This window comes from Triturus cristatus, chromosome 3_2, assembly GCF_964204655.1.
Source record: "Triturus cristatus chromosome 3_2, aTriCri1.1, whole genome shotgun sequence".
In the NCBI taxonomy this organism is placed as follows: domain Eukaryota; kingdom Metazoa; phylum Chordata; class Amphibia; order Caudata; family Salamandridae; genus Triturus; species Triturus cristatus.
This window is the reverse complement of record NC_140584.1, coordinates 899,525,013-899,539,325: the sequence shown is the minus strand read 5'-3', so window position 1 is coordinate 899,539,325 and position 14,313 is coordinate 899,525,013. Positions and strand designations below refer to the sequence as shown.

At 44.9% G+C, this 14,313-nt stretch overlaps 1 protein-coding gene across 1 annotated transcript in view; it reads right to left on the bottom strand.

Annotated features, from left to right (window-relative positions):
* Positions 1-14,313, bottom strand: part of NLE1 (notchless homolog 1) — a 203,986-nt gene that overhangs the window by 163,480 nt on the left and 26,193 nt on the right. Inside the window, exon 5 of the mRNA XM_085647121.1 lies at positions 2,259-2,335. Coding sequence (XP_085503247.1) covers positions 2,259-2,335 — 77 coding nt within the window. The remainder of the gene's footprint in view (positions 1-2,258; positions 2,336-14,313) is intronic.

Below are 14,313 nucleotides of genomic sequence, written 5' to 3'. Positions count from 1 at the left end.
TAGAGCAGACCCTGCAGTTCAGACTGCACAACACTCTGGTACAAGCACCCGACATGTCAGTTATATTTCACTGAAGTGTAGACTGGCTGTAGTCAAAGACCCTCGGAGTCAGGGTGATCATTCTTTATGCGGTCCAACCCTTGTCAGATGAGCTGCTTTAATCATGCGAAGTGCACCACGTGGCCCAGCCCTGAACAACGGTCCAATAGAAAATACCTGAATAGGACAGTGCTCCGCAGACGCTTAAACCACTTATTCATTAATCCTGTCGAGAGCTGACAAATGTGCGTTGCACCCAGGCACCCATCTCCTGAACAACAAAGGAGGTAACCAGTCCTAATAAGATAGGAGCTGGACTAATTTGCAGACACAAGATGTGCAATTATGTCATGTCATCACAGGAAGAGATGTCATCAGAAGAGAGGTTATAATTTTATCATACGTGTCACTTTCACAATAATGATACTATTTTCTAATTGAAGCGCAGGTACTTACTTTGCTATGTATAATGTGTATGCAGTTCAATATATGTAGAAATGCACCCTAGCATTGGTAAGAACGGACCCAAAACTGGGTGACGCATTAAATTGCTGGAAGGAAGTGTGCGCCAAAAGGAGCAGCCTGCCTCCAGCATAGTGAGCACTTAAGATTAACTGTGCTGATAAAAAAATCCAGTGGGCTACGTGGTTTCTCTCCATTTTACAGGGACCACAGTGTGCATATCAAGAAAGAGAAAAGGGGCTCCCCTTCACTCATCTCAAATGCCGAAGGGTCCACAGGACCCCTACTCACTCATCTCAAATGCGGGTTCAGTCAACATCAGAATACCTATGGGAAACTATATAGCCATGTCCATTGCTCAAAGGCTTGTGTTACACTTTGAGAACACCTTTGGTTCTGCGAATTAAGTCTGTAATCAAATGCCTATGACGCCATTTTCTTCACTTCAAAGAGCTTGGTTGTTCATCAGTGGTTTAGAAAGCAGCGCCTGTATAACCGCCCATCACCATCCAAAACCAGATCCACTCTAGGAGTGCAGATGTTAGGGGGGCTCTTCGAGGCACTTGGACCTCAACTCGAATGAAATCAAACATTCTCTACCTTCCAATCAAAACATTGTTCTCACAAGACACCAAATTAGTTGAATGAAACATTACAATACGAGATTGTGAATACCGTGCGTGAAGCAACCAACATTTCATCTCTCATTCAAATATGGTCACAAACAAGGCATTGCTCAGCTTAGTTTTCACCTCTGGTTACTATGAATGACGCTACTTTACAACTTCATGGCCTAATTATTTTCTTGGTACAATAAATAAATGGGAATGCCTAGCCTATCACTTACTTTGAACTTGCAGTACGTACCTTTACTTTTAATCGATTTCTCTTTGACGGCCAATGTTTGCTACTAAGTACAATTAGTAGCGGACATTTGGTGTGCAGCATGAACTCCACTTAAAACACCCAAACACTGCGGCAATCCCGATCTCCTTTCTAGACATTACGTTCCTAATGCAGACAGGAGGATGGAACCTCATTGTTCATGAAGCAATCCACAGATTTTTCTTCAGAATATCCTTACCACAGAGTACAGATGTCCCCATTTTAGGAAAAGGGAAAGACCCCGGTAGCTCAAACACAATGCAACGAGGCGCTACTGCAATGCCTGGGGCACAATGTGCCAGAGATGCATAAAATAGCTTCAGCCGTGCGTCTGCATGACGTGCAAAGCAGAGCAGTGCACTGCCATCTTCCCACTACTGCGGATCCCGCACCCATGCCATATCTTCAGATGAATAGATTTCAAAGTACTGTGCATTATGCCGAAGCCTGTAAAACTGTGTTCCTTTATTTACAAACACTAAAGCTTTACCATCAGCTGAACGAAGGCTAAATCATCAGCTTTAAAACTGCCACTTACTACTGAAAAAAATAGATGGAAAATACCATTTGAAGCGGAGGAGCAGTCCCATAGAATGTTTTGCTCCCAGGTTAAGGAAACTTTCCAATTGTTTGTAGCAAACTAAAAGCTTCTTTTCCATAAACGTCAAGATCACTAGGCAGAACAGTTTTTTCTGATTTCACGTTTTCGGCATTTAAACTACAATTTGTAATGGTTTTTCTATTTAACCATGTTGGCTTTGATGTTCATTATAAAGTAGAATTTGTTTTTCCTTTCCCGAGGTGAAACTTTATTCGAAGTAAAGGAAAAATAGTGAAGACCTCGCTTTGAAAGTCATTTTAGAGGCACATACCTGATTGTTCTTGCATCCCGAGGCGAGCTTCTTCCCATCCGGAGACCAGGCAATGCTGAGCACCCAGTGGGTGTGCCCTAGGATAACAAGAGCAGTACAATCAAAGGCTGTCAAGCACATGTATAGGATGTGACAAATGCTTTACCACTACTGCTGTCTGACCCTCGATACCAAGAAGGTGTCAACTTCATCCGCTTTCCAATTAGGCTTTTTCAAGCGCACTTTCCATCAGCCCTGCTTAACAAATCAGCCACGGCCCCAGGTACCGCCCCCGCTCTGCTACCCACAGTCAAATGCATCGAGACCTGCTCTCTCTTCAAATGGTGTTCGCCGAATTCGTTGAAATCTTGCTTGTTCCCCCAAGGAGCACCACCCAATTGTCTGGATAGACACTTACCGGACCTGGGATTGCTATGGCAACCCATTGTTGCTGAAATATTTAGTCATCACATTCTCCCACAGTTTAGAGGAGGGTGTACCCCTGGATGCAGGAAAAGTGGTGGACAATAAAGCACAACTGACCCCCTTCTGGAAAAAGCTACCACTCTCAATGATGGCCTGTATTACACTAGTAAAAGTGCAGACACTTTCTAAGTGTCTTTATGTATATAAATGGCTGATGCAGATATAACCCAAGTCAATGTTTCAGAGACAGGAGGGCCTGATAACTGACCTGTGAGCGGGACTCAACCCAGAATCAAACTGAGCACTCAAAATGGGTGGACTGACCTCATCCAACTTTAAATGCAATTTATCTGATGGCACATCTCCAGCAACGACCACAACGGCTGGATCAATAGCTAATCGTGAACGATTGCAGCTGGTGGCTTGCCACGCGAACAGTGCACCGCAAAAGATCTTATCGCCACATGAAATGGGAGTGTGGACAGCACACTTGGTCTCTATGATGTGTATGTCTGTGAACAAGAGGATTCTGAAACAGGTCTCCACGTCTAACTTTGGCATCTGCGTCCATCCAGCTTCTCAAAATTATGACAGAAACCGAGTAAGCTGGATGGATCAGAGGAGACTGTAGAACACTGGACGATATATACATGAATGATACTGTTTAAGCCCTTTGACAACATGAAAACCTATTTTGGGATGGAGCCAGTCAGTTCCTTTTCAATGCCAAAATGACTGACTGCAAGAATCACACAGAAGGATTTTCTCGCAGACATGATCTACTCTGCAAGCATTGATACAAGGGGGCAGACTGATCTCATCTCTATAGGAGGGCTTGGTTAATGAAACAGAACCAGCACCACTGCACATACAAGAGCCAAGGGAGTTCACAGATGCCAACTATAGTCCCAAAATACACCCAAAAAAAGCAACAATCAATGCCAGATTCTGGCTCACCCAATGTAAAACACTAGACAGAACCTCCCTTACCCACAACTGAGTAAAAGTTACCCGAACAAATCAGGGGACTGTTGAGGTGCAAACATAACAAAGCCAACTTTCTACAGATACTGTGGACCTGCACAGTAGTGGAGACATACTGGAGATGAGAAATGGAAACATTGAAACAAACAGCAGACTCCATAGTTATGCACACTCCAGTGCATTCATTACTGGAGCTTCACCCAACAACGTAAAAGGGCAGGATATGTTTAAGGTTTGTGGCCCTCTCGCTGCTGTTGGCAAACAGACAAATAATCACACCGGCTACACGGTGCAGCTCTGCCTTCAAACATGGAAGAAGAATGCTAGGGAATGGAAGTTGGTGGAAGAGAGCTGCATGAAACAGGTGGAAACGGATGCTAAACTAAAAAGACTTGAGTGAGTGGTGTGAAATGCCAAGTTAACCAAAGACAGGGCTACCTCCCAACAAGCTGCCGTCAAATGAAGGTTAATTATCTTTGAATATCAGACTGATATGCTATTTATGTGATCAACTGAGTGATGATAGTATGTTCACAACTTCACCAGTAATGTGAAAAAAACGGACGTGCATACATTTTGTAGAATCTGCGTGAATACTATGGTACCTAACTGACATATAGAGATAAAGCTAATAGAAAAGGCTTAAGTAAAGTGGTTCAAGTACACAAATAAAAGTGGTGAATGGAATGCTTGAATTAATTTCAGCCATGGCGAAATACTTGGTGGCGTATCCCAGTTCATGGTTATTATGCACACCATGCCACCTCCATTTGGATCCAGTCATATGCAAATCAGTCTTTCCCCTGCTCCAATGGGAACAGACCAGCTTGAAATGCAATGCCAGGTCCTCGCTGAACTGGAACCCAAGAAACACAGGGCCAGTTGTGTCCTAGTTAGGGCTTATCAGCAAGATACACCTTTCTTCAAGTGACAGTCTGCATAGAACCCACGTCTGGGCATAACCGTCCCACTTAGGATGACATCGTAAAATATACAAAAATGTGATGGATGGAATGCTTGAAGAGATGTCCGCTACTTAGCTTTACCACCCAGTTACAGGCTAGAGGCAGGTCTTGTGGTATACAAAAGGTTACACAGCAGGAAATCAGCATCATCTCATTCTTTCCCTCTTTTATCAGACAATATAGAAATTAGATCTCACACTTAAAGATTTTGAAAAGGAATAGGTTTGGTAATACTTGTACAGTTAGTCAGGTGAGCCAAGTACTATTGTACTAGTTAACAGGACAGGTCGCTATACCACAGCCCGTTTGTATTTCTATGCATCGTTCGAATAAGAGTGGTTTATCCTGTATGACCTTTGCGCTAGTGAAGATATGATTCCATGCGATTGGCTTTTATCAAGCAAACTAACTAGCAGAATTGGTCATGTGAAGAATCTTGAAACCCGGTAGGTACATTAAAGGGTTAAAAAAGAAAAAAAAACGACATGAACATAAGATATGTTTAGATAGATCCAAAAGCATTAATAAGTGGCAAAATAAAATATCCATATAAATGATCATGCAGAATCATCCCATTTACAATAGGTATTACTATCCAAATCAGAGGTAACTCAGTTTACCAACCTAAGAAACGTGACAGGAATAGTCTGCAAGCTTGGATTCATACTAGTGACCTACTGGTGGTACACAAAAGAGGTACCCTTACTGGTTGAGATGTCCAAGCAAATGCTTTTGGCATCAAGTGCACACTCACACTCCTGGAGCTAGATGGCAGCTGACCGCAAACTATCACAACATGGCAATCATTTATGACATTTGACATTATGACATTTATGACATACTATTCCGTTTGTGCCAGAGACCAGAATAGTCACCAGTTGACTCAATGAATATCTTCTTCTTCTTAAATCTTTATTTCGATTCAAAGAATCATAAAAGAGGTCATACAGATACAATTGGATACAACAAATTATCTTAAAAAGAACAATCTTACAGTAATAAAAGACAACTATAATCTAGGGTGGATACAGATACAGGAATAGTTCAGCATAATCCCAACCACAGGTAAGCAATTTTACATTTCATTTCAACAAGTGAATTCTTCTGATATACCATGCTGCTGCTAGATACTTGCAAATAGCAAATACAATAGAAGGAGATAGATCACTTTTCAGCAGCCTATAGGCATCTAAATGACGCCTGAAGCCCCAATTCCTGCAAATAGGAGCGATCCACTTCTTCCTAGATTTGGTGTACATAGGACAAAAAAACATTAGATGAATATCGTCCTCCAGCTCACTAAAGCATGCAGGACAATTTTTTAGAGTAGGCGGGTGCCATTTGCTGGTGAGTGCTCTAATTGGGAGTGCGTTATATCGCCATTGTAGAAATAATTTTCTCAAGGCGATGGGATTTATATCGTTCAGCACAGTTTCCAATCTATAGTGATCCTTAATAGTTAAAAAAGTAGTGGTCATTGATCCCAAATTATCACTTACAAAAGATGCCGAAAGATTGGAGTTATGGTATAGTGCAACAAGTTCTTTGCGGGATATGGTCGCACAGGCCTCTGAGGGTTTTGTCCAGTGGGTCCGAAGGCCCAGCCTAGAAAGTTCATTTTTGACATAGTTAAGCCATGGGATTTTGCCTAGAGCTGGATGAAGGTAGAGTTCCATAAGTTCGGAACGATAACTCAAGAGTTCAGGGGTTGTCCAGAGACGCCTCCAAAAGGTTAAAGGCTTCACACCTAGTTCCTCCCTTATCGGTCTCAGTTCCATATCGAGCCTTAAGGGAAGTAGCGGCGTCGGCGTACTAGATGGAAGGGCAGACAAGTTCCGTAAGAACTTGTTTTCCGTAGCGGCAATCTCAGGGGCACAGTCAATGCCCCAGAGTTCGCCGCCATAGATTAGAGCCCCACGTGCCTGCATTTTGTAAATTTCCAGAGGCGGACCAATAGGATGAGTCATGGATTGATTCCATAATTTCAGAATTCCCCCTACCCTTTGGGTTAACTTTAAATTTGAATTTACCTGATGATGGGACCAAGTCATTTTCTCATTCGGGAGTTAGTCCCAAATACTCGAAAGTGTGGACTCTTTCTAGGCTAATTCCATTTATAGTGGGATTAGGGCGAAGAGACCTAGGGGGGTTGAAGATCATAAATTTGGTCTTAACCGTGTTGATCTCCAACCCCCGGTCAATACAAAAAGAGACAAAGCCATCCAAGACACGTTGAAGCCCCATAGGGGTCTCAGCTAGGAGCAGCGTGTCATCGGCGAACATAATGGCAGAAATGCCAATACCCGCAAGCCGTGAAGCATCTCTATTAGGTACGTCATTTAAATGAGAGATGAGGCCATTTACATAAAGACAAAACAACGTGGGTGCCAGAACACAACCCTGCCTTACCCCTCTTTCGACAGGGAAACTAGCTGAGAGGCTACCATCTCTACCACATCTTACCCTCGCATAGTTATTAGTATGGAGGCGCACCAGTATGTGCAAGAGAGGCCCTGGGAGGCCTAGTTCTTGTAGCACAGTCCATAATTTTGTGCGGGGAACTAAGTCGAAAGCCGCACGGAGATCGACAAAGACTGTGTAGAGGGAGCCCCCCTCTATCTTTACTGTTTTCCAGAAGAGCATACACAATCTGAAGATCTGATCAGTTGTAGAAACGCTCTTACGGAAGCCAGCCTGATAGTTGCTCAGGATCTCAGAGGTCTCAACCCATTCCATAATACGATTCAAGATCAGCCTCGAGAAAAGTTTCTGGGCAACATCTATCAAACTAATAGGCCTATAATTTCCAGGCAACAAGGGGGACCCTTTTTTAAAAATAGGCACAACTTCGGCACCTAGCCATATGGAGGGAACAGGCAAACCATCAAGGATAGCGTTGAATAATAATGTAAGATATGGTGCCCATACTCTAGGTTCGTGTTTGTACAAATCTCCTGGTACCCCATCCAACCCTGGTGCTTTACCTGCAGGGGGTTGAGAAATTGCAAGCTGAATCTCACTTAACGTGAAATTTACCTGATCCTGGCTTGGTACTGCATATAGTGGGGTCGCTAGGGCAGATGTCAGACCCCTATAAAGAGTGCTAAAGTGAGTTTCCCAGGCTTCTGGAGCAATATTATTATTTACAACTGCAGGAGGTTCGGTTGTACCAGTAGATACAATCAACCAAAATCTCCGTGAATCTCTAGATTTTAAGGCAGATGTTAGATTCTCCCACTTTTCAGAAGCCCACTCCAATTTAGCATGGTGTATCAGGGATCTATAAGTCTGTCTCTTATATTGAATGTCAGACTTGGAGGCTTTCTTCTTTATAGCATCGAGCAAGTCACTCTTGGCCAATCTACAGGTCTTATTGTACCAGTTAGGCTGGTTTACAAATCCCTTTTTACAAGGAACGGTTGGGTTAAATAAACCGGACAACGTGTGAAACAATTCCTGATGGGCAGTAGCCAGTTTCTCGTAGTAGTTTGAAGGGGAATACTGCTCTAAAATCTCCACTACATTATTTAGAACAGAAGCCGCTACAGCATAAACTTGGGATAATTCTTTGTGATTACGAACCAATTTGGTCCATTTAATTCTCCGCTTGTTATTTGAAAGAGTGACTGAGTCTGATGGCTCGATATTAGCTGGTGCCGCTAAATCTAGAGGGCACAAACCAGATAGGGAGACATCCAATATAAGAGGGTTGTGGTCGCTCTCCCCCCTTGGATTGACTTGAAAATTCCATTCCTTGGCTTGAACAAAAATATAGTCAAGTCTAGCCTCTCTACCTGGCTTGTTAAATGTGGGCCTAGGGGGATTATCTAAGATGGTTCGTCCATTACAGGCCCCAATAGAGTGGACCATTGTCAAGGAAGTAATCTGGATAGCCAGGGGTGCCCAGGCCCTAGCCATTGGGCCTGCAACCTGGGGAATATTCCAGATTTCGTCCTCTTCTAAGTTTATTTGGTCCACCAGGCCCTCGAGTGGTTCAAAATGGGAATTGAAATCACCAGCTATAAGAAGCATTATATGGTCAGGTATTCTAGTTAAGACATTTGATAGGGCCTCAATCACCTGGGATTCCGCACAAAAATTCACGGGTCTGGCGTACACATTAATCACCGCCAGTTTAATATCTAAGCCCCAATCCAGTATCAAACATAAAATATCATCAGACCCAGTTTCAGAATTAGTAACAGTACATCCCAAGTGAGTAGCAACCCAAGTAGTCAAGCCACCAGATGGACGGCCACAACCACCCCACACCGCCGGAATTGAGTAAGTAGCAAAGCCCATTCGATGGTAATCTTGTCTTGCCCAAGTTTCTTGGAAGCAACATATTTGATGAAGATCTATAAAGGAGCCCCATATTGGACAATCAAGTTTGCTGGGTAAACCGGCTATATTCCATGAGAGCACTTTGTGTTTTGCTATACTGTTGGAAACAGCAGCGGGAGTTTTACAAACAGGTGGCTCACTCAAATTTGAAGAAATAGGAGTAGTAGTGGGAACAAAAATGGGGACAGGGGAAGTGGACTGGTAGTTAGAAAGTGGAAACACTACAGGGGACGAAACAGAAATAGGGACCTCCTGAGGGAGTCAATCGACATCCTCAAGACAGGCATACCTATTGAAGGTTGAGTAATCAGAACATGAGGGCTCATCAATATGGAAGTGCCTAAACCTACCTCTAGCCCCATTGCCCCCAACTTTAGACCAATTACCATCCATCTCGGCCTGGAAGAAAGTGTGAATTGGGGGATAGAAAGAGGACAGAGGTAAAGGGTTGATAAGGGCGGTACCGTTGCTGCCAATCCAATTAAGAATGTAGGGAGCTGTTTGGCGATTACTGAAATTGACCAAAATGCAGTCGCCCTTAATATTCTTTGTGGTACTACCCAGCCAAGGAACCCTCCTGACCATTAAAACCTGTGACCTAATGTTTTGGGGGAGAGGCCTGTGCTTGTTAAGCCAATTAATGACTTTATTTTTTAGAGATGAATAGGATTCAGACGCAGAATTAGTAAGTTCTGGAACGCCTGTTAAAACAACAACGTAGGGTGAAGCTTCTGGTGGGAGATTAATTATATTTCTCCTGTTTGTTAGGGCCATATTTGAATGAATGTGGGCTCCTGGATCCTTAGAGGTTTGATCCGAATCTATATATTTTGGGTTAGATACTGGGATTGAGTTCTTAGTTAGGGTTTGTGGTTGACATTGGGCAGACACGGAGGTTGTATATGGGAGGGCAGAGGATGTAGGCAGAGGAGTGTTTGGTATGGGTTCTGGAATACTTGGCATTGATTCTCGAATTCCAGGTGGAGGGATTTCCTTCCTTGAAAAAGAGTTTGAAGAACCTAAGGGGATAGGAAGGGAAGGAAAATGTGAATCAGCCTTGCTCGCTTCGCATACAGCACACAATTTAACTCTGCTCTCTAATAAATTTACAGGGACTGTAACGGCCCTTTCTATTTCCTTGAGCCTAGTGTCAATTACATCAAACCTAACTATCAGTGAAGTAAGAAGTCCCTTGATAGCGGTATTTATAATATCAGTAAATCGGCCAAACCCCTCATCGGGTTCCAGGTCACAATCAGAGACAGGTATAGAGGTATTAGATGTCAATAAAGTTTGTTCCAGTGGGGGTTTAGAAGTGCCATTGTTAACTTGGGCAGGCCTAGTACATGTTGGAATAGATACATTGACAGTACTAGTATGAAGTCTGTCGAGTCTGGGTTTTTTCCCTCTCTTGGTAATCCCCACTCGTTTTCTTTTTGGGAGAGCACCCTCCTCAGTATACTGTGCTCGATTCGACGTCGAGTCCGGCAATAGGGGATGCGTAATTTGATCAGTACCCTCAGGAATAGATTGGAGAGTGTCTCTGCATGAGGGGGAACTAGATCTTAAGTCGGATAATACAGATTCAATTGTGTGATCAATACTGTCCATTAATGCTGCCTGTGAATCGTCGAGGTTAGAAGGGGAGCCTGCAGATGCGATTAGACCCAGAGACGACCTGCGCGTACTGGCAATCCCATCGAATAAGCGCCTTTCTAACAAGTTCAGTTCCCCCTGGATTACAGAATTGGCCCTGATAATAAAATTATCCAAAGTACCAGATACTATCGGTTGGGATCTCGATAACTTACTTCGGGTGTCCATAGTGACTTACTTCCTCGGGCACGGCGAGACAGTGGAGGAAGGGGACAGGGCCCGGTCCGGTCTTGTCCGTGCTTGAACGGGCTTAAACGGGCCCGCCCTTTGCCCGGGCTTCGCCCCGGACTACGCCCGCACGCGTCCCGCTCACGCGTGAACAGGTGTCAATCAAATAGCGGTAGGAGGTGTGGCCGGGAAGAGGATCAGGTGCGTTGAATCACTGTAGAACAGGGCACCCTGGGCCTCGCAGTCCCAGCGCAAGAACAGCCTCAGATGTCCGCGGTCGTCAGGATTCGCCCACTGTTTCAGAAGCAGCTCCACAAGAACAAGGGTGATGACAAGTAAAAAGGGTTATATTAAAAATACGTAGTCCGCGCCTGCGAGCGGCACCCGCGAAGCGGGGGCCTCGAGGCGCTTTATAGCAAGAGAGCAGGGAGGTGTGGCCGGGAAGAGGATCAGGTGCGTTGAATCACTGTAGAACAGGGCACCCTGGGCCTCGCAGTCCCAGCGCAAGAACAGCCTCAGATGTCCGCGGTCGTCAGGATTCGCCCACTGTTTCAGAAGCAGCTCCACAAGAACAAGGGTGATGACAAGTAAAAAGGGTTATATTAAAAATACGTAGTCCGCGCCTGCGAGCGGCACCCGCGAAGCGGGGGCCTCGAGGCGCTTTATAGCAAGAGAGCAGGGAGGTGTGGCCGGGAAGAGGATCAGGTGCGTTGAATCACTGTAGAACAGGGCACCCTGGGCCTCGCAGTCCCAGCGCAAGAACAGCCTCAGATGTCCGCGGTCGTCAGGATTCGCCCACTGTTTCAGAAGCAGCTCCACAAGAACAAGGGTGATGACAAGTAAAAAGGGTTATATTAAAAATACGTAGTCCGCGCCTGCGAGCGGCATCCGCGAAGCGGGGGCCGCGAGGCGTTTTATAGCAAGAGAGCGGGGAGGTGTGGCCGGGAAGAGGATCAGGTGCGTTGAATCACTGTAGAACAGGGCACCCTGGGCCTCGCAGTCCCAGCGCAAGAACAGCCTCAGATGTCCGCGGTCGTCAGGATTCGCCCACTGTTTCAGAAGCAGCTCCACAAGAACAAGGGTGATGACAAGTAAAAAGGGTTATATTAAAAATACGTAGTCCGCGCCTGCGAGCGGCATCCGCGAAGCGGGGGCCGCGAGGCGTTTTATAGGAAGAGAGCGGGGAGGTGTGGCCGGGAAGAGGATCAGGTGCGTTGAATCACTGTAGAACAGGGCACCCTGGGCCTCGCAGTCCCAGCGCAAGAACAGCCTCAGATGTCCGCGGTCGTCAGGATTCGCCCACTGTTTCAGAAGCAGCTCCACAAGAACAAGGGTGAGGACAAGTAAAAAGGGTTATATTAAAAATACGTAGTCCGCGCCTGCGAGCGGCTCCCGCGAAGCAGGGGCCGCGAGGCGTTTTATAGCAAGAGAGCGGGGAGGTGTGGCTGGGAAGAGGATCAGGTGCGTTGAATCACTGTAGAACAGGGCACCCTGGGCCTCGCAGTCCCAGCGCAAGAACAGCCTCAGATGTCCGCGGTCGTCAGGATTCGCCCACTGTTTCAGAAGCAGCTCCACAAGAACAAGGGTGATGACAAGTAAAAAGGGTTATATTAAAAATATGTAGTCCGCGCCTGCGAGCGGCCCCCGCGAAGCGGGGGCCGCGAGGCGTTTTATAGCAAGAGAGCGGGGAGGTGTGGCCGGGAAGAGGATCACTGTAGAACAGGGCACCCTGGGCCTCGCAGTCCCAGCGCAAGAACAGCCTCAGATGTCCGCGGTCGTCAGGATTCGCCCACTGTTTCAGAAGCAGCTCCACAAGAACAAGGGTGATGACAAGTAAAAAGGGTTATATTAAAAATACGTAGTCCGTGCCTGCGAGCGGCCCCGCGAAGCGGGGGCCGCGAGGCGTTTTATAGCAAGAGAGCGGGGAGGTGTGGCCGGGAAGAGGATCAGGTGCGTTGAATCACTGTAGAACAGGGCACTCTGGGCCTCGCAGTCCCAGCGCAAGAACAGCCTCAGATGTCCGCGGTCGTCAGGATTCGCCCACTGTTTCAGAAGCAGCTCCACAAGAACAAGGGTGATGACAAGTAAAAAGGGTTATATTAAAAATACGTACCATACTGTTGACAATGCCTGACACTATTTCGATACCCGTGGCTAGACAGGGCCTTAGATCGCTTGGTGTGATGGGGGAAGTTTAATACGGTTATTCTATCATGCTCATCAGCAAACTCAGGAATCATAAGCAAGAGCGCATAAATAGGAGTTTTTTTACAACTGGTGATGGAGGTTCATGCACGCTTTCAAAAAAGAGGCAATTCAATAGGGGTGCCTGCATGAGATAAACCTACTCAGAATACTTCCTTATAGCAAAGATGGCTGTGATTTTAAGAGCCACTCCAGGTTTGTCCACTGAAATAGTAAAATTCAAGATGACCACATGACGAGAAGTTGCTATTTGAACACCACTTCCTTTCCTGGAAAATGCCACTGGTAAGAGTAAACAATTGTTTTTTTTTTAATGTTAATATTTTAAGCTTTTTATCCTTTTTATAGGCCATTTGGGGCAGGGGTTTCAAAATGGCTGATGCTGCTTATTCGGGCCTTACATACTTGCAATCGAGATATAAATAATATTTATTAATGCATTTGCACTTTAGCTTGTGTCCCGATAGGTAGAAGTACTTAATAATGTGATCTGCCTAGTTCTGATCCTCTTTGCACTTGTATATTTGTATTATGAATTTGTTAATCGTTTTTTCTCAATAGTCTGCATATGGAGTATCTTGTATTATCACCAACCCAGAATGCATTAATTTTGATTTGTGTGTGTGTGTCTCTTATGGTACTCTAAAACTGAAATAAAGACTTTTGATGATGAGAAGTTGCTATTCAAACACCACTTCCTTTCCTGGAAAATGCCAATGGTAAGAGTCATATTATCAGTTCCTACGACAATCGTTCAAAATCGAATCCCAACAAATGTGTTCACCAAATGTCAGTTGGTGGAGACAGCAAGCACTTTTAAGGCAGTAGGACACACACCTGTACATAAAACCTTGTGACAGGATTGTGAAAGGGAATCTGTTTCACTAATACCAAAGTAGGACAAAAAACTTCAAAAATTGGCAAAGAGCAATCAAGAACAAGATTCACTTGGTAGCCCTTTACCTGCTAGGGTAAATAATTTCATTTGCAGACAGACTAAGTGACGTATAAGGTGTCTTTCACAGGTTGGATTTTAATGAAAATGAACACATATTCACACAATAGGGACATCTTTAAGGAGGTGCATTCGTCAGACGCACAAGAAATCCAGAGACTTTGTCTACAAGTTCGTACAATTCAATGGCCTAGGGATCCCTTGGCACAAGACCTTTCCACAACCCCCTCTCTCGATCTTACTCCTCCTGCTCACAATAAAATCCAAGCTTGATCCTAACCATATATTCTTGGGCTAGGCATTATTTGTGCACACTTTTCATGGAACGTATTGTGCAAAGCACAGGAAAGTTCCACTGCTATCAGATATTCTG